General features: G+C 50.1%; 1 protein-coding gene across 14 annotated transcripts in view; it reads left to right on the forward strand.

Moving 5' to 3' along the window:
* Window positions 1–26,648, forward strand: part of TP73 (tumor protein p73) — a 219,074-nt gene that overhangs the window by 155,601 nt on the left and 36,825 nt on the right. For all 14 annotated transcript variants that reach the window (XM_068238920.1, XM_068238907.1, XM_068238909.1 and 11 more), the window contains one exon: window positions 26,046–26,232. In XM_068238920.1, the coding sequence (XP_068095021.1) occupies window positions 26,046–26,232 (187 nt within the window). The remainder of the gene's footprint in view (window positions 1–26,045; window positions 26,233–26,648) is intronic.

The following is a 26,648-nucleotide window of genomic DNA, read 5'->3' on the forward strand; positions in this document are numbered from 1 at the left end:
CCCTAAAACAAAAGGATTTATGCATAGCTGGGGCTTCCTCACTCTGCATTGGTCTAGTCGACTCAGTTGAGCCTCAGTAGAGTCCGCGATCCGTTGCGCATGCACGGTCCCAGCAGTGCACTGCCCCATTAGCGTTCTTCACAAGCGTAGTAGCAAGAAGAACTGTTGTGACCCCAACGTAATGAAAAAATTATTGCTTACCGTATATTTTAATCATTTATGTACTATTTAGTCAGTGTTTGCACATTGTAAAATCTTGCCTCTCCCCGATATACATTCTGACATTTATCACATGGTGGTGACATATTTAGTACTGCCAGGTGATCTGTACGGAATGTTCATTACTGAGAGATCTATGCACAGAGGGAGAGACTGCTTGCTTGGTAGTTGGAAACAGCTGTTATTTCCCACAATGCAATGAGGCACGCAGACAGGAAACTGTCAGGACCTACAGTAGGTCATGACATCACACTGTTGGAGGGGTTTCACCACAATATCAGCCAAACAGAGCCCCCTGATGATCTATTTGAGAAAAGGAAAAGATTTCTCATGGGAAAGGGGGTATCAGCTACTGATTGGGATGAATTTCAATCCCGGGTTTAAGTCCCTCTTGCGTGCTTGTGAAGAATGCTCTGGGCCACGTATTTTGGGGGGGAGCACATGCACAGTAATCCCAAACTAACTCTGTTGGAGACTACCGGGGCTGGAAGCAGTGCAAGGGGAGGACGGCGAGGGAGCAGACGAAATACAGGGGGCTGGAGGAAGGCTCAGGTAAGTATAAATCCTTTTGTTCCAAATGTTGAGGCTGCAGCAGAGCGAAGTATGGTGTGTTCACAAATGTGTCCAGCAAACTTTCATGACATTTTCTCGCTGATTAATTGGTAGCAGGAACTTTGGGCGCACACAGCTAATGGGCGTTTAGTCGCCCCATATGCGCTTAAGCAACTGTTGTTAATTTGGCGCCCAAAGCAAAAAATTGGGCGCCCGACAAATATCATTTTCAACACTAGAACATTAAAGTTTTTTAAATATTTTATCGTTTTTAAAGCTTGCAACATAGTTTTTGAAATATTATTTGCATGTGTGTACAAATTGTACGTTAGGTGGGTCGGGTGGTTAGGATTAGGCACCCCCGAGGGGGTCTTAGTGTTAGGCACCACCGGGGGGTTCTTAGAGTTAGGCACCACCGAGGGGGGTCTTAGTGTTAGGCACCACCAGGGGGTCTTAGAGTTAGGCACCCCCGAGGGGGTCTTAGTGTTAGGCACCACCGGGGGGTTCTTAGAGATAGGCACCACCGAGAGGGTCTTAGTGTTAGGCACCACCAGGGGTTCTTAGAGTTAGGCACCACCGAGGGGGTCTTAGAATTAGGCACCTCCAGGGGATTCTTAGGCTTAGGCACCACCAGGGGTGTCTTAGTGTTAGGCACCTCCAGGGGGGGGGGGCTTAGAATTAGGCACCACCAGGGGGGGGGGGGGTTTAGAGTTAGGCATCACCAGAGAGGGGTCTTAGAGTTGGGCATCACCAGGGGAGGTTAGGGTTAGGCACCACTGGGGGGGGGGGGGGGTTTAGAGTTAGGCATCACCGGGGGGGTCTTAGGGTTGGGCACCACCAGGGGGGGGGGGGTCTTAGTGTTAGGCACCACCAGGGGGGGTCTTAGTGTTAGGCACCACCAGGGGGGGTCTTACAATTAGGCACCACCAGGGAGGGGTCTTGGAGTTGGGCATCACCAGGGGGGGGGGTCTTAGAATTAGGCACCTCCAGGGGGGGTCTTAGAGTTGGGCACCTCCAGGGGGGTCTTACAATTAGGCACCACCAGGGGGGGGGGGTGTTAGAGTTGGGCATCACCAGGGGTGGTTAGGGGTTAGGCGTCAGTAGCGGAGGGTTCTGTGTGAGAGAAGGGTTAGGTTACGCTATAGTAAAATATTGGTAAGATTTTCTATTGTTTTATCATCGTTATTCACAATTTTCAGTCGGCAGTGTTCTTACAATCGGTATTTATCATGTACATGTTTTCGGCTTCGCCCCATGCCCGGTTCAAAACGGTCTTTATCGTTTCGAAAGATTTTACCCCGCGCTTATTTTTCCTCGCGCCTCTATTTCATGCACGCGGTTCATTTGCTTCTTTTCTGAATTGTTAACAAATGACAACTTTCACCAGCCATATTAACAATTCCGCCATGCTTGGCGATATTTAGATGATGCGAATGTGCCCGGATGGACCAGCTCTGTGTGCGATCCCTCAATCTCTGCAGCATCTCCCTCATGTTATTCCCCCCTCCGCGTGTTACCGTTCCGCTCCACGACGCTCTCCAGCCGATTCAGAATAATACCAAACAAGGTAAATTATTCACTAGGCTTGCTAAAAAACATTCAGCTATGTTCTGCCATTGCCTGCGTATTCCGGGATCTGTCATAACAGACTCACTCAGGCCAGTTAACGGTATTTGCGGTTTGCATGATGCTACACGCCAGCGGAGAATGACAGACAAATAATTATCACTTCTGTGGCGCTATCTTGTCCCAACCTGTCCCGGGACACATCCAGCTGCCTGGTAGGAGTGTAGAAAAAAAATTAATAGCCTGCGGCTACATCTCGTTCTTCCTCTCTCCACGGCGTAGTCGGTGGCTTCGCTGGATCCATTGATTGCACCGGCGGCGGGCAAGTTGCGTTCGGTCTGCTTCGCAGAGACTGGAATGCACGAAGGTGGGGCGGGTGGGAAAATGTAATTGTTTGGCCAAATCATTTCATTTAAGAGACAAAAAAATGGAATAAAATAACCCCATAACGGGCAAGTCTAGACGCCGCCTTGTCAACAGATGAAGATAACTGATATTTTATCAGCTCAGAATGTGTTGGGACACATCAGCTAGCGGATCTGTGGAGGTCTGGGCTTGGCCTCACCTCTCTGGGTGAAGCTTGAGTAGAGGAAGACGTCAGGCTTCTTTGACAAACTGGACCTGTCTTTCCAAGATGGAGTCACTTGCGCCAACAGCCCTCCAGGCCATATCAGCACTTTCCACACGCCAGGGAATCTTAGAGAAAGTCTACTATTGATGAGGGGAAGAAACAGCAATCCCTTCAGTTCCTCTCTACACAAGGATTACTTGTAATGTTTTATGGCTGTAATTCCTAATCAGTGAGGATTACTATAGTCTGACTGGGTCCCAACTGGAGAGAAACTCATTTGTATTCCTGCATGGTTAACTCCTTCAGGCAGAAAAAGAAGAAAAGGAAAAATGCCTAGTTATTTGTATGCTTTGCCCTGTACATACACATCTCACCATGGCGTACGTTAAAAAGGGGCGCTGGGAAAAAAGGGCGTGGGGTTTTAAACGATAAACATGGATAACGTTTACAAATTTAATGTGCTATATTTCGTTTAAATATTCGTTTTTATAAAGTTATAAATCATTAAATAATGTTCATGAAATCGGCAATTGTGAAAACGTTAATCTTCCGTTTAAAAAGTGAAATGTATAATAACGTTTAAAAAAAATTTAGTAAGTAACCCTCCCTGTACCTACCCCTAACCCCTAGACCCCCGTATTGGTGCCTAAACCTAAGACCCCCCCTGGTGGTGCCTAAACCTAAGACCCCCCTGGTGGTGCCTAAACCTAAGACCCCCCTGGTGGTGCCTTAACCTAAGACCCCCCTGGTGGTGCCTAAACCTAAGACCCCCCTGGTGGTGCCTAAACCTAAGACCCCCCTGGTGGTGCCTAAACCTAAGACCCCCCTGGTGGTGCCTAAACCTAAAACCCCCCTGGTGGTGCCTAAACCTAAGACTCCCCTGATGGTGCCTAAACCTAAGACCCACCTGATGGTGCCTAAACCTAAGACCCCCCTGATGGTGCCTAAACCTAAGACCCCCCTGATGGTGCCTAAACCTAAGACCCCCCTGGTGGTGCCTAAACCTAAGACCCCCCCTGGTGGTGCCTAAACCTAAGACCCCCCTGGTGGTGCCTAAACCTAAGACCCCCCTGGTGGTGCCTAAACCTAAGACCCCCCTGGTGGTGCCTAAACCTAAGACCCCCCTGGTGGTGCCTAAACCTAAGACCCCCCTGGTGGTGCCTAAACCTAAGACCCCCCTGGTGGTGCCTAAACCTAAAACCCCCCTGGTGGTGCCTAAACCTAAGACTCCCCTGATGGTGCCTAAACCTAAGACCCCCCTGATGGTGCCTAAACCTAAGACCCTCCTTAGTGATCACTGTATTGTGTGTAGAATAATGTTTTAGAAACAGTAAGAGATAAAATATATTACAATTTACGTTACGTACTGATCGCTTTATTTTGTGAATAATAATGTTTTACAAACAGTAAGGGATAACATTTAAAATAATGTTTTATTGAAATAGGAAACGTAAATCATCACAAGCAGTTATAAAACATTAAAAATCTTCGGGCGCCCTTGGAAAACTATATTATTCTCGGGCGCCCTTTTTTCCCGTTCGGCGCCCAGTAAACGATATTTATTATGGGAGTAAATGGCGGCGCCCGATTTGTCCACTAGCCTCCTGCGCCCTTTTTTTTACTGTTACCCTCACCATGGGTCTAATGCACGAAAGGCAACAGCAATTTTTACTGGTACTAATGCCAGGGGCGCCGCCCACCACACTGCCAGGATAATGTGATTGTTGCTATGATAATGCATGGCGTAACATGCTTTACCATAGCAATGAGTGCGTTACCGTAGTAACATGCGTGGCACTAATAGTGTAACGGGCGATAGTCCACTGGTGTTAGTACTGGTAAAAATGCCATGTGGTGTTACCTGCGCATGCCAATTTTACCAGGCTTTTGCACATCAGTCCCCAGGTCACATTGGGTACATTTTAAGAGGAGGAAATGATGGGGTAATAGGAGGTAACATAGCAGCAAGCCCCGCCTCTTCCTGTCTGGAAACTTGACTATAGCCAAAAGTCAGAGTTTTCAAGTAGAGATGGGAAGTTCAGATCTTTTCAATGATCCGGATGACTCGAATCGGATCATTGAAAAGATCCGGATCTTTGATCCGAATCTCGGATCATTTTACTTCGGAAGCATTCGGGGGTGAAATGAATAGCAGGACAGGTCTTTCCCTGCTGTGGACAGGAGAAGAGGAGGGGGGTGGACACACAGAGAAGGGGAGAAGATGGACAGAGGGCAGGGAGTGGACAGAGAAGGGAGGAGGGACGAGCAGAGAGCAGAAATGTTTGTTTGCACACAATACCCACATGCTGCAATCATTATGCTTTACATGTATTTCACCTATATGCTCATCTGTATACCTTGAATGGAAACGTCGCACAGAGAAAGAAAGCATTCCCAGAAGTAAAGTGCAGCTGCTAATAGCGAGTGCAGGAGGATCATATTACGCTGCAATCACAGTGCCTGCAAAGTTACTGAGCTGTGCTGAGCTGAGCCAAAACCTTCCAATGTGTTCACTGTGCAGCACTACGGAACAGCCAGCCTATAATGGGCAGCACGTTATAGCCAGTATGTGTGCTCCACACATATCTGGCAGTGGCACCCATGTCCCCTCTCTCTCATCTACCCGTCTCCCTGCAAGGCTGGCTCCCATCCAACAGAGCGATCCATCTCTGCTCTGCTTCCAGGACCCCGCTGCCCGCTGAGGGGGCGTGTCGCTCCTGGCCCGCCCCTTTTGCGATCCGAATCACTCATTTTGATGATTCGGATGATTCGACTCACAAAATAGATTCGGATCAAAGATCCGAATCGTTCATGATCCGGACAACACTATTTTCAAGCAGTGATTATGGAGACAGGGCGGGCCCTAGAGAGGAACGGACTGCGCACAGAGGTGTGTCGTTCCAGCATGACCATACCTCTCTGGAATAGTCCATCTCCTCATAGGTGATTCTCAGGGCCCATTCACACCGAGGCGGTGCGGTACGATATTTTTACTGCCCCCCACCGACGTGCAATAAAAGTCTATGGAGACGTTCACACTACTACGTTACGGCGCGATGGAAGTGAAATTTTTGCCGCATCTTTGCCGCAGGTCAAGAACTATGTTAACATTGCAGCGAGTTGTGGCAATCTGTGTCTGGCCTGGAAGTCATGATAGTCTATGGCAACACGTGGATGTTGAAAAAATTACCGGCATGACGTCACGGCACGCATGTGCGGAAGTCTATTTAAACAATACACTTCCGCATACCCGAAGCAGGGAGTGACGGCAAGTGCGCGTTACGCGCTGGTCACTTCCTGATTTGCCGGTGGCCAGACAGGGAACACCGCGCAACAGCATGCTGGGACTGTTGGTCCTCCAGCAATTGTATGGAACATGCTGGGACTGTTGGTCCCCCAGCGGGTGTATGGAGTCATGCTGGGACTGTTAGTCCCCCAGCGGGTGTATGGAGTCATGCTGGGACTGTTAGTCCTCCAGCGGGTGTATGGAGTCATGCTGGGACTGTTGGTCCTCCAGCGGGTGTATGGAGTCATGCTGGGACTGTTGGTCCTCCAGCGGGTGTATGGAGTCATGCTGGGACTGTTGGTCCTCCAGCGGGTGTATGGAGTCATGCTGGGACTGTTGGTCCTCCAGCGGGTGTATGGAGTCATGCTGGGACTGTTGGTCCTCCAGCGGGGTGTATGGAGTCATGCTGGGACTGTTGGTCCTCCAGCGGGTGTATGGAGTCATGCTGGGACTGTTGGTCCTCCAGCGGGTGTAGGGAGTCATGCTGGGACTGTTCGTCCTCCAGCGATTGTATGGAGTCATGCTGGGACTGTTGGTCCTCCAGCGGGTGTATGGAGTCATGCTGGGACTGTTGGTCCTCCAGTTGTAGGGTTGCCTCTGCCTGTTACAGCTGAGTGATATTGTTGGTCCCCCAACGGTTGTATGGAGTCATGCTGGGACTGTTGGTCCTCCAGCGGATGTAGGGAGTCATGCTGGAACTGTTGGTCCTCTAGTGGTTGTATGGAGTCATGCTGGGACTGTTGGTCCTCCAGCGGTTGTATAGAGTCATGCTGGGACTGTTGGTCCTCCAGCGGTTGTATAGAGTCATGCTGGGACTGTTGGTCCTCCAGCGGTTGTATAGAGTCATGCTGGGACTGTTGGTCCTCCAGTGGGTGTATGGAGTCATGCTGGGACTGTTGGTTCCCCCAGGCAGTGGTTGTATGGAGTCACGATGGGACTGTTGGTCCTCCAGGCAGTGGTTGTATGGAGTCATGCTAGGACTGTTGGTCCTCCAGTGGTTCTATGGCATCATGCTGGTTGTAAGGTTACCTCTGCCTGTTGCAGCTGAGTGATATTGTTGGTCCCCAGGTTGCAGGGTTGCCTCTGCCTGTTGCAGCTGAGTGATATTGTTGGTCCCCGAGTTGCAGGGTTGCCTCTGCCTGTTGCAGCTGAGTGATACTGTTGGTCCCTGGTTGTAGGGTTGCCCCTGCCTGTTGCAGCTGAATGATATTTTCCGTCCCCGTTTGTAGGGTTGCCTCTGCCTGTTGCAGCTGAGTGATATTGTTGGTCCCCCAGTTGTAGGTTTGCCTGTTGCAGCTGAGTGATATTGTCAGTCCCCGGTGGTAGTGTTGGTTCTGCCTGTTGCAGCTGAGTGATATTGTCGGTCCCTGGGTTGTAGGGTTTCCTCTGCCTGTTTTAACAGAGTAATACTGTTGGTCCCTAGTTGTAGGGTTGCCCCTGCCTGTTGCAGCTGAATGATATTCTCCGTCCCCGTTTGTAGGGTTGCCTCTGCCTGTTGCAGCTGAGTGATATTGTTGGTCCCCCAGTTGTAGGTTTGCCTGTTGCAGCTGAGTGATATTGTCAGTCCCCGGTGGTAGTGTTGGTTCTGCCTGTTGCAGCTGAGTGATATTGTCGGTCCCTGGGTTGTAGAGTTTCCTCTGCCTGTTTCAACAGAGTGATACTGTTGGTCCCCTGGTTGCAGGGTTGCCTCTGCCTGTTGCAGCTGAGTGATATTTTTGGTTCCTGGTTGTAGGGTTGCCTTTGCCTGTTGCAGCTGAGTGATATTGTTGGTCCCCGGTTATAGGGTTGCCTCTGCCTGTTGCAGCTGAGTGATATTGTTGGTCCTCCGGTTGTAGGGTTGCCCCTGCCTGTTGCAGCTGAGTGATATTGTTGGTCCCCCGGTTGTAGGGTTGCCCCTGCCTGTTGCAGCTGAGTGATATTGTTGGTCCCCCGGTTGTAGGGTTGCTCCTGCCTGTTGCAGCTGAGTGATATTGTTGGTCCCCCGGTTGTAGGGTTGCCCCTGCCTGTTGCAGCTGAGTGATATTGTTGGTCCCCCGGTTGTAGGGTTGCCCCTGCCTGTTGCAGCTGAGTGATATTGTTGGTCCCCCGGTTGTAGGGTTGCACCTGCCTGTTGCAGCTGAGTGATATTGTTGGTCCCCCGGTTGTAGGGTTGCCCCTGCCTGTTGCAGCTGAGTGATATTGTTGGTCCCCGGTTGTAGAGTTGCCTCTGCCTGTTGCAGCTGAGTGATATTGTTGGTCCTCCGGTTGTAGGGTTGTCCCTGCCTGTTGCAGCTGAGTGATATTGTTGGTCCCCCGGTTGTAGGGTTGTCCCTGCCTGTTGCAGCTGAGTGATATTGTTGGTCTCCCGGTTGAAGCGTTGCCTCTTCCTGTTGCAGCTGATACTGTTGGTCCCCCGGGTGTAGAGTTGCCTGTTGCAGCTGAGTGATATTGTCGGTCCCCGGTTGTAGGGTTGCCTCTGCCTGTTTCAGCTGAGTGATACTGTTGGTCCCCTGGTTGTAGGTAGAGTTGGGCCGAACGGTTCGCCGGCGAACGTGGTTCGCGCGAACGTAGGTGGTTCGCGTGCGGGTACCGCACGCGAACCTTTTGCGGAAGAAGTTCGGTTCGCCCCATAATGCACTGAGGGTCAACTTTGACCCTCTACATCACAGTCAGCAGGCCCAGTGTAGCCAATTAGGCTACACTAGCCCCTGGAGCCCCACCCCCCCTTATATAAGGCAGGCAGCGGCGGCCATTACGGCCACTCGTGTGCCTGCATTAGTGAGAGTAGGGCGAGCTGCTGCAGTCTCTCATATAGGGAAAGATTAGTTAGGCTTAACTTCTTCCTGGCTGCATACCTGTTCTGTTCAGTGAGCCCTCAGCCCACTGCATACCTGTACTGTGATCCTGCCACTGCATACCTGTTCAGTGATCCTGCCACTGCATACCTGTTCAGTGATCCTGCCACTGCATACCTGTTCTGTTCAGTGAGCCCTCAGCCCACTGCATACCTGCACTGTGATCCTGCCACTCCATACCTGTTCAGTGATCCTGCCACTGCATACCTGTTCTGTTCAGTGAGCCCTCAGCCCACTGCATACCTGTACTGTGATCCTGCCACTGCATACCTGTTCAGTGATCCTGCCACTGCATACCTGTTCAGTGATCCTGCCACTGCATACCTGCTCTGTTCAGTGAGCCCTCAGCCCACTGCATACCTGTACTGTGATCCTGCCACTGCATACCTGTTCAGTGATCCTGCCACTGCATACCTGTTCAGTGATCCTGCCACTGCATACCTGTTCTGTTCAGTGAGCCCTCAGCCCACTGCATACCTGTACTGTGATCCTGCCACTCCATACCTGTTCAGTGATCCTGCCACTGCATACCTGTTCTGTTCAGTGAGCCCTCAGCCCACTGCATACGTGTACTGTGATCCTGCCACTGCATACCTGTTCAGTGATCCTGCCACTGCATACCTGTTCAGTGATCCTGCCACTGCATACCTGCTCTGTTCAGTGAGCCCTCAGCCCACTGCATACCTGTACTGTGATCCTGCCACTCCATACCTGTTCAGTGATCCTGCCACTGCATACCTGTTCTGTTCAGTGAGCCCTCAGCCCACTGCATACCTGTACTGTGATCCTGCCACTCCATACCTGTTCAGTGATCCTGCCACTGCATACCTGTTCAGTGATCCTGCCACTGCATACCTGTTCTGTGAACCCGCCACTGTATACCTGTTCTGTTCAGTGGACCCGCCACTGTATACCTGTTCTGTGAACCCGCCACTGTATACCTGTTCTGTTCAGTGGACCCGCCACTGTATACCTGTTCTGTTCAGTGGACCCGCCACTGTATACCTGTTCTGTTCAGTGGACCCGCCACTGTATACCTGTTCTGTTCAGTGGACCCGCCACTGTATACCTGTTCAGTGAACCCGCCACTGCATACCTGTTGTGTTCAGTGAACCTGCCACTGCATACCTCTTGTGTTCAGTGAACCTGCCACTGCATACCTGTTCTGTGAACCCGCCACTGTATACCTGTTCTGTTCAGTGGACCCGCCACTGTATACCTGTTTAGTGAACACGCCACTGCATACCTATTGTGTTCAGTGATCCTGCCACTGCATACCTGTTCTGTGGACCCGCCACTGTATACCTGTTCTGTTCAGTGGACCCGCCACTGTATACCTGTTTAGTGAACACGCCACTGCATACCTATTGTGTTCAGTGATCCTGCCACTGCATACCTGTTCTGTGGACCCGCCACTGTATACCTGTTCTGTTCAGTGGACCCGCCACTGTATACCTGTTCTGTTCAGTGGACCCGCCACTGTATACCTGTTCTGTTCAGTGGACCCGCCACTGTATACCTGTTCTGTGAACCCGCCACTGTATACCTGTTCTGTTCAGTGGACCCGCCACTGTATACCTGTTTAGTGAACACGCTACTGCATACCTATTGTGTTCAGTGATCCTGCCACTGCATACCTGTTCTGTGGACCCGCCACTGTATACCTGTTCTGTTCAGTGGACCCGCCACTGTATACCTGTTTAGTGAACACGCCACTGCATACCTATTGTGTTCAGTGATCCTGCCACTGCATACCTGTTCTGTGGACCCGCCACTGTATACCTGTTCTGTTCAGTGGACCCGCCACTGTATACCTGTTCTGTTCAGTGGACCCGCCACTGTATACCTGTTCTGTTCAGTGGACCCGCCACTGTATACCTGTTCTGTTCAGTGGACCCGCCACTGTATACCTGTTCTGTTCAGTGGACCCGCCACTGTATACCTGTTCTGTTCAGTGGACCCGCCACTGTATACCTGTTCTGTGAACCCGCCACTGTATACCTGTTCTGTTCAGTGGACCCGCCACTGTATACCTGTTTAGTGAACACGCCACTGCATACCTATTGTGTTCAGTGATCCTGCCACTGCATACCTGTTCTGTGGACCCGCCACTGTATACCTGTTCTGTTCAGTGGACCCGCCACTGTATACCTGTTCTGTTCAGTGGACCCGCCACTGTATACCTGTTTAGTGAACACGCCACTGCATACCTATTGTGTTCAGTGATCCTGCCACTGCATACCTGTTCTGTGGACCCGCCACTGTATACCTGTTCTGTTCAGTGGACCCGCCACTGTATACCTGTTCTGTTCAGTGGACCCGCCACTGTATACCTGTTCTGTTCAGTGGACCCGCCACTGTATACCTGTTTAGTGAACACGCCACTGCATACCTATTGTGTTCAGTGATCCTGCCACTGCATACCTGTTCTGTGAACCCGCCACTGTATACCTGTTCTGTTCAGTGGACCCGCCACTGTATACCTGTTCTGTGAACCCGCCACTGTATACCTGTTCTGTTCAGTGGACCCGCCACTGTATACCTGTTCTGTTCAGTGGACCCGCCACTGTATACCTGTTCTGTTCAGTGGACCCGCCACTGTATACCTGTTCTGTTCAGTGGACCCGCCACTGTATACCTGTTCTGTGAACCCGCCACTGTATACCTGTTCTGTTCAGTGGACCCGCCACTGTATACCTGTTTAGTGAACACGCCACTGCATACCTATTGTGTTCAGTGATCCTGCCACTGCATACCTGTTCTGTGAACCCGCCACTGTATACCTGTTCTGTTCAGTGAACCCACCGCATCAGTGCGCATACCTGTGCAGTTAAGTGAACCCACCTACCTACGTGAGTGCACGCAGTGTGATATACCACTCCGTGCATACCCAATATGGACAAAACAGGTAGAGGAAGAGGAAGAGGTAGTGGCAGAGGCAGAGGAAGGCCACCCGGCAGGTCTGCGCGAGGTCGTGTAAATGTAATTTCGCGTGGACCTGGCCCACAGTACAGTGCTCGGAAGAAGGCACGTCCCATCACCTCCCAAGATTGTCAGGACGTGGTTGAGTATTTAGCGACACAGAACACCTCATCTTGCTCAGCCACCAGCGCTACTACTAGCACCACTTCCGCTGCATTTGACACTTCGCAAGAATTATTTAGTGTTGAAATCACTGATGCACAGCCATTGTTGTTACAGCCAGATGAATTTTCACCAGCTAATATGTCTGAGTTACGCCGCAACACTATGGATGTAACGTGTCAGGAGGATGAAGGACCTACTGATGGTGCAAGTTTGGATTTGTCTGAGGCAAGCGAAGCTGGGCAGGATGACTACGATGATGACGGTAATAGGGATCCTCTGTATGTTCCCAATAGAGGAGATGAAGAGGGGGACAGTTCAGAGGGGGAGTCAGAGAGTAGTAGGAGGAGAGAAGTTGCTGAAAGAAGCTGGGGCAGCTCTTCGTCAGAAACAGCTGGTGGCAGAGTCCGGCACCATGTATCGCCACCTATGTACAGCCAGCCAACTTGCCCTTCAGCATCAGCTGCTGAGGTCCCCATAGTGCCCACATCCCAGGGTGGCTCAGCGGTGTGGAAATTTTTTAATGTGTGTGCCTCAGATCGGACCAAAGCCATCTGTTCGCTCTGCCAACAAAAATTGAGCCGTGGAAAGGCCAACACTCACGTAGGGACAAGTGCCTTACGAAGGCACCTGGAGAAAAGGCACAAACAGCAATGGGATGGCCACCTGAGCAAAAGCAGCAGCAGCACACAAAAGAAAAGTCACCCTCCTTCTCCTCTTCCTCCTTCAGGTGCATCATCTGCTTCTGCCGCTTTCTCCCTTGCACCTTCACAGGCACCCTCCTCCACTCCGCCTCTGCCCTTGAGCGGTTCCTGCTCCTCTGCCCACAGCAGCAGTCAGGTGTCCGTGAAGGAAATGTTTGAGCGGAAGAAGCCACTTTTGGCCAGTCACCCCCTTGCCCGGCGTCTGACAGCTGGCGTGGCGGAACTGTTAGCTCGCCAGCTGTTACCATACCGGCTGGTGGACTCTGAGGCCTTCCGTAAATTTGTGGCCATCGGAACACCGCAGTGGAAGATGCCAGGCCGCACTTATTTTTCGAGAAAGGCCATACCCCAACTGCACCGTGAAGTTGAGAGGCAAGTGGTGTCATCTCTTGCGAAGAGCGTTGGGTCAAGGGTACACCTGACCACGGATGGCTGGTCTGCCAAGCACGGGCAGGGCCGCTACATTACCTACACAGCCCATTGGGTGAACCTGGTGGTGAACGATGGCAAGCAGAAAGCGGCGGACCAAATTGTGACACCTCCACGGCTTGCAGGCAGGCCTCCTGCCACCTCCTCTCCTCCTGCTACATGCTCTTCGCTGTCCTCCTCCTCCTCCTTGGCTGAGTGGCAGTTCTCCTCTCCAGCTACACAGCCCCAGCTCCGCAGGGCCTATGCTGCATGCCAGGTACGACGGTGTCACGCCATCTTAGACATGGCTTGTCTCAAAGCGGAGAGTCACACTGGAGCAGCTCTCCTGGCTGCTCTTAAGAAACAGGTGGATGAGTGGCTGACCCCGCACCACCTGGAGATAGGCAACGTGGTGTGCGACAACGGCAGCAATCTGCTTGCCGCTTTGCATATGGGGAAGCTGACACACATACCCTGCATGGCACATGTCATGAATCTAGTGGTTCAAAGATTTGTGGCAAAGTACCCTGGCTTAGCGGATGTCCTGAAGCAGGCCAGGAAGTTCTGTGGGCATTTGAGGCGCTCTTACACAGCCATGGCACGATTTGCAGAAATTCAGCGTAAAAACAACATGCCGGTGAGACGCCTCATTTGCGATAGCCCCACTCGCTGGAACTCGACCCTGCTCATGTTCTCCCGCCTGCTAGAACAGAAGAAAGCCGTCACCCAGTACCTCTACAACTGGAGTAGAACGAAACAGTCTGGGAAGATGGGGATGTTCTGGCCCGACAACTGGACACTGATGAAAAATGCATGCAGGCTCATGCGGCCGTTTGAGGAGGTGACCAACCTGGTGAGCCGCAGTGAGGGCACCATCAGCGACTTAATTCCCTACGCGTACTTCTTGGAGCGTGCTGTGCGTAGAGTGGCGGATGAAGCTGCGAATGAGCGTGACCAGGAACCGTTACGGCAGGAACAGGCATGGGACCAATTTTCATCAGACCCAGCTGTTTCCTCAACACCTGCGGCAGCACAGAGGGGGGAGGAGGAGGAAGAAGAGAGGTCGTGTGCAGAAGACGAGTCAGACTCAGAGGATGATGAGCAAGGTGTTTCTTTGGGGGAGGAGGAGGAGGAGGAGGAGGGGACAGCGGCAGGAGAACAACCGCAGCAGGTGTCGCAGGGGGCTTGTGCTGCTCAACCTTCCCGTGGTATTGTTCGCGGCTGGGGGGAGGAGGTTGACTTACCTGACGTCACTGAGGAAGAGCAAGAGGAGATGGAGGGTACTGGATCCGACTTTGTGCAGATGTCGTCTTTTATGCTGTCCTGCCTGTTGAGGGACCCCCGTATAAAAAACCTCAAGGGGAATGAGCTGTACTGGGTGGCCACACTACTAGACCCTCGGTACAGGCACAAAGTGGCGGACCTGTTACCAACTCACCGGAAGGTGGAAAGGATGCAGCACATGCAGAACCAGCTGTCAACTATGCTTTACAATGCCTTTAAGGGTGATGTGACAGCACAACGCCAGCAAGGTACCACTGCCACTAATCCTCCTCCCGTGTCCACGCAGTCAAAGACAGGACGCTCCAGCGATCTCATGGTGATGTCGGACATGCGGACGTTCTTTAGTCCAACGCCTCGCCGTAGCCCTTCCGGATCCACCCTCCACCAACGCCTCGACCGGCAGGTAGCCGACTACCTGGCCTTAAGTGTGGATGTAGACACTGCTGTGAACAGCGATGAGGAACCCTTGAACTACTGGGTGCGCAGGCTTGACCTGTGGCCAGAGCTGTCCCAATTTGCCATCCAACTTCTCTCCTGCCCTGCCGCAAGCGTCCTCTCAGAAAGGACCTTCAGCGCAGCTGGAGGCATTGTCACAGAGAAGAGAAGTCGCCTAAGTCACAAAAGTGTTAAGTACCTCACCTTTATCAAAATGAATGAGGCATGGATCCCGGAGGGCTGCTGCCCGCCCCAAGACTAAGTCAGTCCCCGCACACACAGCATCTCTGCCTGCACGCCGTGTGACTGGCTGCCTGGCCTGCCCCAAAAAGACTAAGTCGCTCCCAGTCCCTCCACACAGCATGTCTGCCTGCAGGCCGCTTCACTACCTTCTCCGCCACCACCAACAGGGTCCGGGACTCCAGGCGGATTGCTGAATTTTTTAGGCCGCTGCTAGCAGCGGCCGCTGTAATAATTTTTATGGTGCGTGTACATGACTGCCTAATTTTTCTGGCTGCACTGAGGGCAGCTGCAACAACAAAAGAAAAGGCATGTACATGCGCCCATTCCCCTTCGTGATCATTACCTTGCCGTGGTGAAGGGGCTTGCGTATCACAATGAAGCAATGACCGGCGCCTAGATGAGTGTCTCGGGGGGCACACAAAAGATAATAAGGTCGTTGCTTCATTGTGGTCAGACCAAATTTGATCAGCTGGACAGTCACTGTTCTGTCATTCAGCTACATCAGCCAGGCCGACCATATGGGCTGTAAAGCCACCAAAACCTGCACTCTCGCCATGGTGCGCACCAGTCCAGCACGGCCGTCACTAGTACAAACAGCTGTTTGCGGTGCGTTACACGGTGAGTTTGGTGTGTCAGTGTGAAGCAGTACCTTAATTACACTACCTGATTGATGTATACACATGCAAGATGTTTTAAAGCACTTTAGGCCTGTCATTTAGCATTCAATGTGATTTCTGCCCTTAAAACGCTGCTTTGCGTCAAATCCAGATTTTTCCCGGGGACTTTTGGCGTGTATCCCACTCCGCCATGCCCCCCTCCAGGTGTTAGACCTCTTGAAACATCTTTTCCATCACTTTTGTGGCCAGCATAATTATTTTTTTTTTCAAAGTTCGCATCCCCATTGAAGTCTATTGCGGTTCGCGAACTTTAACGCGAACCGAACGTTCCGCGAAAGTTCGCGAACCCGGTTCGCGAACCTAAAATCGGAGGTTCGGCCCAACTCTAGTTGTAGGTTGCCTGTTGCAGCTAAGTGATACTGTTGGTCCCCCAGTTGTAGGGTTGCCTCTGCCTGTTGCAGAGTGATATTGGAGGATATGTGATGTGTTCTGACCTGATGCTGTTATCAGTCGGGACATGTTTGCGTTGGGCTGTGTCATTCCTGCAGGCGTGGGGGATAGCAGCGTACGGCGGAGGTTTATCCGTGTCACAACATGGCATAATGATCGCTCGCTCCATTCCATCATCCGCAGCTCCTCTCCTGGAAGGGCTCCGATCCCGGGCATGTCCCGGGCTGTCTGGGAATGTCAGCATAAAAAGGGGCCTTTCACACGAGCTGACAATCTGGCAGCACCTGGACAGCCAGAAAATCCCCCACAAGCTTTTATCTCACAGATCTAATATCCTGCTATAGATTGATGTATTCCGCAGCAGTGCTGCATGCTTACAACAGCGCCTCACTTCCGGCTGCAGCAAAATTATTATTATGTGGAGTTGTTCTCTTAAAGGACAGTTGAAATGAGAGGGATATGGAGGCTGGCATATTGATTTCCTGTTAAACAATACCAGTTGCTTGGCAGACCTGCTGGTCTATTTGGCTGCAGTAGTGTCTGAATAACACAAGAAACAAGCAGGCAGCTAATCTTGTCAGATCTGACATTAATGTCAGAGACACCTGATCTGCTGCATGCTTGTTCAGGGGCTATGGCTAAATGTATTAGAGGCAGAGGGTCAGAGGTGATCGCAGTGGCGTAAACAATAAAGACTTTTATCTTGAGAAGCAGAATTTTAAAGTGACGCTGGAGCGGAAAAAAAAAGAAATATGATATAATGAATTGTATGTGTAGTACGGATAATTGATAGAACATTCATAGCAAAGAAAATAGTCTCATATTTTTATGTTCAATTTATAACATTGCATCATTCTCTAATATTTGCAGTTTACACGCTACACTCAGCATTTTAAATGATTTCACAGAGCAAAGCTAATGACCTTTTCAACATTCTTCTGTAGTTAAATCTTAAACAAACAAGATACAGTGAGATCAGGCCCGTTTCTAGGGCCACGCTGCCACCCTGAGCGCTGAGGGAGAGGGGCGCCGTGATGGAGGGGGAACCGCAGCTGTGGGGAGGCGGCCCGATCTCTTCTTCCCTTCCACTCCCTGCGTTACAATCGCCAATCACTTGCCGCTGGTCTCCTCCTCTGCATAGCTGCTTATACACACTCTACTTCCTGCTGAACAGGAAATAGTTTGTGTATACACGGCTATGCAAAGGAGGAGACCAGCGGCAAGTGATCAGTGATTGGAACGCAGGGAGGTGAGTTGCTGTATACAGCGCTTCCGGCTGCGCTCACTCTGCAGCGGAGGGGGGAGCACGGAGGGCGGCCCGGGAGAGGAAGGGAGGGAGAAGTCGGGCCGCCCTCCCTGCGGCTGACTCCCCCCTCCATTATGGGGGAGGGCACCTACCTATCGAACCTATACTGGGGGCAGTTACCTATCTAACTTGTACTAGGGGCTCCTACCTATCTAGCCTTTACTGGGGGCACCTACCTATCCAACCTATACTGGGGGCACCTACTTATCTAACCTGTACTGGGGGCACCTACCTATCTAGCCTATACTGGGGGCAGCTACCTATCTAACCTATACTGGGGCACCTACCTATCTAGCCTATACTGCGGGCACCTGCCTAGCTAGCCTATACTGGGGGCGCCTACCTAGGTATCCTATACTGGGGACCACTATTGTGGCTGCATATATTGGAGGCACCCACCTAACCTGTACTGGGGCACCTACCAATGTAACCTATAGTGGGGGAACCTGCCTGGGGGGCGCACAATTTTTATACCCTCACCCTGGGTGCATTTCTGCCTAGAAACTGCCCTGAGTGAGAGACAGTTGAGATAAAAGCTGCAGAAGACAGAGCTCAGACAAGCTGAAACTGAAGTTTTTTAAAGGGACTCCGAGCAGTGCAGAAACTATGGAAAGACGCATACCATTTTGAAGCTCTCTTTCTCCTCTCTCCAACGATATATAAACCGCCGCCCTACGCCTTTTAGTTTTTGCTATTTTCGCTATCGAAATTGCGGCGGCAACAATTTCGATTTGCAAAAATATCGAAAACTAAAAGGCGTAGGGCGGCGGTTTATGTGTCATTGGAAAGAGGAGAAAGAAAGCTTCAAAATGGTATGCGTCTTTCCATAGTTGCTTGTATTACACAGGATGACTTTTCCCCAAAGTCGGCAGCTGAATGGAACTGCCGACTTTGGGGAAAAGTCGTCCTGTGTAATACAAGTTTGCAGCTATTTCACGAAAATAGCGAAAACTAAAAGGCGTAGGGAGGCGGTTTATATATCGTTGGAAAGAGGAGAAAGAGAGATTCAAAATGGTATGCAACTTTCCATAGTTACTGCACTGCTCAGGGTTCCTTTAACTCTTCCTGTAATGGAAAGAATATGAGACTCATCTGTTTTGCTGACGTTTAATCTCTTAGCTGTACTACATGTACAAATTATTATATCACTAGTGACCTAAGCCCGTTTGAAAACGGGCCCTAGGTCTGTCGCCGCGCGCATGCCCGCCCGCAGGGCAATCTTACCTGCCTCCTGGTCCCTGCGTCCTGTTCCAACGGCTGTGTCAGTGCAGGACATGTGCAGTAGCGCAAAAGCACTGGCACACGGACATGGGACACAGGGACACTTGTAGATTATTAGGTAGGATAAGTTTATTTTCACTTCAGATTCCCTTTAATGAAAATACACAATACACAAAACAGCAGAAGGTGCAGGACGCACCGGCAGTGCTGAGCGACGTACAATACTCGTCCTTCCATGCTTCCTATTCTCTGGAATCCTCGCCCGGCGAGAGCTCCGCTGTAAATCTTCAGCAGGGCCCGGGGCCAGGATGACACTTAAGAGGCTAATAGCCAATTATTCTTGTGTTACACAGATAATGACCTCACACTCAGGAAGCTGACGGATTATAGGGAAAGCCTACTGTACAGAACTACAAGGAAGTGTCAAATCAAAAAGGATGTTAGCAGTTAAATAGTAGCCATGTTGCCCTTTCTTTTGGCAAGTTAGCAAGCTGTTTAAAAAGTGAAAACAACGGGAAAACACTTTCTTAAAGTGGACCTGGACCCAGAACTTCCTCTCTGCTCTAGAAGACAAGCAACAGCATAATAAACTTTAAAGAAAAATATGTGTTTGTTACAGCTGATACAAATCCTGCAATAAATCTGCAGTGTGTCTGTCACGATTCCGCGAACGCCATTGCGGCAAGCGCATGTAAAGGTGCTCAAACTATGATCTGGAGAGCCCCTTTAAATGCACAAAGCTGGCCATACACTGGCCCGATTCGCCGTCATTTCGACAGCAGATTCGATCACTGGGATCGAATCTGCTGCCAATCGTTCGCGCTACACGCCGAATTTCGATCCTTTTCGTCCGATCGCTCCGTGCGCAAAATTAGCGTCGATCGCCCGCGGGTAGGGAGCGCGACGCTAGCGGCGTTCGAGTACCCGACGACCGACGCAATAGAGCCGCATACATTACCTGCTCCGCCGGCACGACTACCCCCGGTCACCGCTGCTCCGTGTCCGCGCTGGTCTCCGGCATGCTTCAGTTCCTCCTGCCCGACAGGAAGTTTAAACAGTAGAGGGCGCTCTACTGTTTAAACTTCCTGCCGCGCAGGAAGAAGTAAAGCATGCCGGGGCCGGAGACCAGAGCGGAGACGGAGCAGCGGTGACCTGAGGACTGGAGTCGCGCCGGCGGAGCAGGTAATGTATGCGGTGGCGGCGTGGGGAGTGGCGGCAGCACCACCACCACCACAACAGATTGTGAACGGTTTCAGGCTGAAATCGGTTCACAATCTGTTTGCAGTAAAGGTAGCCATACGATCCCTCTCTGATCAGATTCGATCAGATAGGGATCTGTCAGTTGGTCGAATCTGATGGCAAATCGAACAATGTATGGCTACCTTTAGCCTGCTTTTAGAAAATGACTGTTCTTCCAGCTCACCAGCCCTGCAATGGGGAATGTGAGTGCTTGTTTACACTTCCTGAAGATCCCCAAAAACCCCCCAAAAAAACAGGCATTCACATAGCTCACAGATCTACTACAAGGAACTGCTGATAAGAAGCAGGATACAGGAACGCATCGTAAAATCATTAGGTGACATTCCTGCCTGTCCGGAGAATACCCAGAGACATGTCCCTGGCTTAATGAGCTTTTGATATCTCATTTCATATTAGTCCATAATTCGATGGATATTGCGTAACCGTTTGGGCCCAGCGGTCCACAACTCACAGTGCGCCAGGCGACCAGCGCAGCACACCTTCTGAGACGTTAATCGATCTCCTAGTCATCTCACCGCCTGGGGTATTGATTACATAGGAAAGGAAGGAGGCACTCCAAGCGAGTTTGATATCGATTGGTTCAGTGCATGCTGACGGAATGTAAAATGTTGGGTTTTATATGATATGTCAGATATCTGCTGAGTTATGGCATACTTGGAGAAACTGCCAATTCTGTCCCTCAGACAATAGGGGCGGACTTCAGCAGCCTGAGGTCAGATGGTTATGGGTGGAAACCTCTCTTGTTACCAGCCACACCCTCTGGCAGAGAAAGAGTTAAAACTGACTGACACTCAGCCTGGAGAGAGAGACCCCAGCCCTCCTGTACCATCTCGGATTTGGGCTGGATGATAAAAGGGTTAATACCTATTCCACAGAACTTTCCAGAATTGGACTATAAATCTTCTGTGGGACTTACCGCAAAGGACACGGTAACTTGACAAACTGCTCAGACTGTAATCGGCTATTATTTTCATATTGAACCCTTATTATTTATGTATCCATTTGTTTCTATTGCTATATTTTGTTCTGCATTATTTCTTTAAATAAACGATTTAAAGAGGAGCTGTTAGGTATAAGGTCTCAGAGAAAATAAACACATATATCAGTAGCTAAAGATTGGCTGTACTTACATTACATATGCATTTCACTGTCCACGTTTGTAGTTCACAAAATCTTTATATAGTATATGCGGAGAATGATGCTCCTGACAGCTCATGGCAGGTTCCATGTTTGTCTGTCTCCTATGAAGCCAAATGTGTCGTCATGTCCTGCCTGCTTCCTCATCACAGAAAAGCTGGTACTGAATAACACTAGTGTGCAGTGAATATTAATTAGCCATGTGGCTAGGAACAATAGCAGGCTCCTGCAGTGTACTCTGCCCAGAGATTTATCAGTGCTGTGCGCTGGACTGAGTTACAAGCTGCTGAAACTTGATCCTGTAACTTCTTATTAGCAGCCGAGGGGAGGGCCCCAGAATGCTTTGCAGTATGGTATGCGGCTTGCGTCCTCTTAAGAGCTTGGGTCTAACAGCTTTGCTGATAAGCACACATCAAATGTAAGAGAGATTTTTAACTACAGTATTGCCTTTTTGGCTTCCTTCTAAACTGTTTAACACAGGAGAATAGAGGTTTAAATTAGCTTCTGCAGCCTGACAGTTACTCTTCAAAAATCGTTCGTCTAAGTGCTGTTCTGAAACAAATCCCCGCCAAAAGAATTCACATCTTCAGAGAGACATGTTACCGTAACTGTTTTGATATTAAATATTGTTAGTTTTGCTATCTCTAGAAAGGTTGTCAAATTAACCCCTTTTCCTACAGGATTTAGCTAGAGTTAGAATTAGCGCATTCGCACGCTTTTATTGCGGATTGGTGGCAGCGACCTGGCCTCTATATGAGAGCACAGATTGTATTGATTGTATATACAATCGAAATTGGACTGTGTGTGGACTCACCAACCAATCCAAAAGGTTACTTTGCCTGCAGTTCTGACTGTCTTCAGGATTCCCCCAGGGTCTGAGACTTTATGGTAAACTGCAGCAAAGGGAACAGGAATTGTTGGGTGACTGCGCATACGTCACATTGCCGGCAGCGGTGTGACCAATCTTTGGCATCACTCTGTTCACCATATTACAAACCATCGGATGTGCCTATTCCCCGAATGGTAACGGTGTCAGATTAGACAAGATTGGCGCGCGTTGTCGCATTATTACCTGACGACCCAGCAACCGCTATTTTAACGTTAACTTGCTCACAGTCTTACAAGCCATTGGAGGCGATTAATCCCTGATGGTACTGGAGTAAGTTAGACGAGATTGCAGGGCTGTTCGTCACAGTGTCTACTTCCTGCTTTAATGTAAGCAGACATATTGTTAACATCCTGGGCCTGATTCACAAAGCGGTGCTAACAGTTAGCACGCTGGTGAAAAGCCCTTTATCACGCCTAAACTCAGTTTAGGCATGATAAGTTTAGGCGTGATAAGTTTAGGCATGATAAGTTTAGGTGTGATAAGTTTAGGTATGATAAGTTTAGGTATGATAAGTTTAGGTGTGATAAGTTTAGGCATGATAAATTTAGGCATGATAAGTTTAGGCATGATAAGTTTTTAAGCACCAACTGGGTTAGCACAGCAGTGCACAGCTGATCAAAAGTTTTGCGCTAGCAAAGTCTGGTGCACTTCGCATAGAGTTTAAAGGGACTCCGAGCTCTGAAAAAAATGGAAAGTTGTACTCACCAGGGGCTTTTTCCAGCCCAGTGCTGGTCGGGAGGTCCCACGCCGGCGTCCTGGCTCCTCTCCTTCTCCCCGCTCCGGAATGGCTGGCAGGCCGCAGCCCGGGCGACACTCTCCCGAGTGTCGGGCTGCTTCTTCTGCATATGACGCGGATTACGTCACACGCCGGCCGCCTCGCGTCATCACGGCGGCCGGCGTGAAAGTACTGCGCATGCGCGAACAAAGCGCGCATGCGCAGTACTTTCACGCCGGCCGCCGTGATGACGCGAGGCGGCCGGCGTGTGACGTAATCCGCGTCATATGCGGAAGAAGCAGCCCGACACTCGGGAGAGTGTCGCCCGGGCTGCGGCCTGCCAGCCATTCCGGAGCGGGGAGAAGGAGAGGAGCCAGGACGCCGGCGTGGGACCTCCCGACCAGCACTGGGCTGGAAAAAGCCCCTGGTGAGTACAACTTTCCATTTTTTTCAGAGCTCGGAGTCCCTTTAATGGCGCTGCTTTGCGTGCGGGACTTTGAGTGCGATCTAAACTTATCTAAACTTAGCATGTCTAAACTTAGCATGCCTAAACTTATCACGCCTAAACTTGCTTTTCACCAGCGTGGTGCAATGATTATCACGCCTAAAGTCTCTAACTGGGTTAGCACCGCTTTGTGAATCGAGCCCCCTGTGTTTACAAATTTGCTGCTTTGCTGAGGCAGCCGGCTGACACAGCTAAGAGATCAAATTCACAGATGAGGGGGAATTAGACAGACAGGCTAAACTCTCTATATACATACAGGGTGCATTTATCTCTGTTTTCCTTCTGTCCTGTGCAAGAGTTCAGGTCCAATTTACCGAAATCCATTTTTCTGCTGCGGCTCCTCCCCATCTTGGTTTGTTGGTGCCACACAGAACTGGCCAACCAGAAGTGCCGTACTATTATGTATTTATATAGTGCAGGCATCTTCCGCAGCACATTACAGAGTACATAGTCATGTCACTGACTCCCTAGAGGAGCTCACAATCTAATCTTACCATAGTCATATTCCAATGTCCCACCATATTATTATTATTATTATTATTATTATTATTATGTATTTATATAGCACTGACATCTTCTGCAGCACGTTACAGAGTACATAGTCATGTCACTGACTGTCCTCAGAGGAGCTCACAATCTAATCCTGGCATAGTCATAGTGTAATGTCCTACCATATTTTTATTATTATGTATTTATATAGCACTGGCATCTTCTGCAGCACTTTACAGAGTACATAGTCATGTCACTGACTGTCCTCAGAGGAGCTCACAATCTAATCCTGGCATAGTCATAGTGTAATGTCCTACCATATTTTTATTATTATGTATTTATATAGCACTGACATCTTCTGCAGCACATTACAGAGTACATAGTCATGTCACTGACTCCCTAGAGGAGCTCACAATCTAATCCTACCACAGTCATAGTCTGTTATTCCTTATTCAGCTGCGGAGATGCAGCGTTTTAATAGGGGCAATGATGTTAAAGAGGTTTTTAAAGTAAAACCCTCATTTTTAGGAGACTTCAGAGTCTCTTTAAGTGACATCAGCTGTACGTTGTACACACATTAGAAAGGCAAACGATCATCAGCCGAAGCAGTTGTTATCGCCCATTTCGGCCGACTTTTATCTAATGTGTGTACGTACCTTTAGAAGCGGATGATCGGCACAACAAACAGGCCAGCTGCATTTTTTCCTCGGTAGTGAGAAATGGCAGCCTCCAGACTCCTCTCCCTTCAGGATTCGCGGTCTCCCAGATTGCCCTGGCAGGCATTGGCAGAGCCGTGGGTTTTAGGGATCATTCTCTAGGCGGAGGACCTGTCCCGACGTGTCAGGGATAATCTCTAATGCTGCGTCAGATCATTCACGGACATATTTCAGCGCCTGCGGCACCTCTTGGATCAGGATGGAGAGACACAGGTACGACTCACGGATGGTCGGAGACACTGGCGTCATGACGATGGAATTAACTGAACAATCGCCCATTACTCAGTGCGGACTTGTTCTGGATTAATTCCCGCCACAGAGATTTTCGTTCTTTTGCTTATCTGCGGATTAAATTGGGGATTGAAGAATAAGTTATTTCGTATGAGGCATACAACATGAGATGTTACCTCTGCTCCAAACTTCATGTCAAAGTGATCCGTAGTTACAGGCCTGAATTGCAGAATTTGATTTCTAAAAACGTTGAATATAATCCCAACCTTTTCACCTTTCATGATACCGGCTTACCCTTGAGTGGAATCAGCGGTTAGGAGTTAATGTATCCACGAAAGAATTCAGGAAAGGACACAAACTCTGCAGCCCAATGGGGGCATCTGGACATAAAATAGGGGTTGATATATATGAAAGAGAAGGCTGCAAATTCAGAACAACACATGAAAATGGAAGATGATGCCCAAGGTAGCTACACATGGAAGAGGGGGCTGCACATGGCATAGAGGGGGCTGCTGTACATGGATGTGACACATGGAAGAGGGGGCTGCACATGGAATGGGAGGGGCTGCTGTACTTGGATGATATACATGGAAGAGGGGGCTGCACATGGAATGGGAGGGGCTGCTGTACATGGATGTTACACATGGAAGAGGGGGCTGCACATGGAATGGAACGGGAGCTGCAGTACATAGATGATATACATGGAAGAGGGGGCTACACATGGAATGGGAGGGGCTGCTGTACATGGATGATACACCGGGAAGAGGGGGCTGCACATGGAATGGGAGGGGGCTGCTGTACATGGATGATACACCGGGAAGACTGGGCTGCACATGAAATGGGAGGGGCTGCTGTACATGGATGATACATCGGGAAGAGGGGGCTGCACATGGAATGGGGGGGGGGGGCTGCTGTACACAGATGTTACACATGGAAGAGGGGGCTGCACATAGAATGGGAGGGGGCTGCTGTACATGTAGTTCACTTAGTGCTTTTCAGGTGTCTAAAGTACATGTTCAGATTGTCCCAGCCGCAGTTATGCAAGGACTACGAGGCGTTTGAAATGCTTCCACAGCTATTTGTGATATGTGCGACTAACCTTATAGCTGCATTTTATTTAGTGTTCTGACGCTGCTGACTTGTACAGGAAGGGGAGGGGTATAAGAAGAGGTCACTTCCTGTCCTCAAATCCCCTTTTAATATGTTAACTTGATAGTAAAACGGACTGCATTGGGGCGTCTCAGCACTGCGAGTCATTCTGGTATTTTGATGTCTTCAGTCATTCGCTCATAAACTAAGCTCAGTTTTATTTTCCTGTTCCAGTATTCACCTCTGCTGAAGAAGCTGTACTGCCAAATCGCCAAGACGTGTCCCATCCAGATCAAGCTGGCCAGTCCTCCGGCACCCGCCACGGTCATACGCGCCATGCCGGTGTACAAGAAGGCCGAACACGTGACGGAAGTGGTGAAACGCTGCCCGAATCACGAGCTGGGGAGAGACTTCAACGATGGTAAGACTATTACAACATTGGTTACAAACTTCTACTTCTTAAATTAGAGGGGCCAATTCCTGTCTCACCTTTACCGCCCGACACAACTTGTTACTGACCCGAGGAAGCAGAGTCACCCTGCGAAATGCGTAGTCACTGTGCAATAAATATCTTTTTGAGTAGGAATTGTACACCTTGCTCATTCTTTTAGAGAGGTAGGCCAGCCTATTAATGCCGATTTTAACCTTTTATTGTATTTTATAATTCTTGGGGGCATCCTCCCAAAGGTTGATACCTTTTAAGCCGCATCTACACACGTAGATGCGGCCGCAATGCTCCTTATCAATCGAGCCGCATCAAGATCCGACAGAACGGATCTTAGCACCGCCGATTCCCTGCTTGCTCCCCGCGAGGGGACAATGGCAGGGAATCGTGCG

The sequence above is a fragment of the Hyperolius riggenbachi genome, chromosome 6 (genome assembly GCF_040937935.1).
Source record: "Hyperolius riggenbachi isolate aHypRig1 chromosome 6, aHypRig1.pri, whole genome shotgun sequence".
NCBI lineage: Eukaryota > Metazoa > Chordata > Amphibia > Anura > Hyperoliidae > Hyperolius > Hyperolius riggenbachi.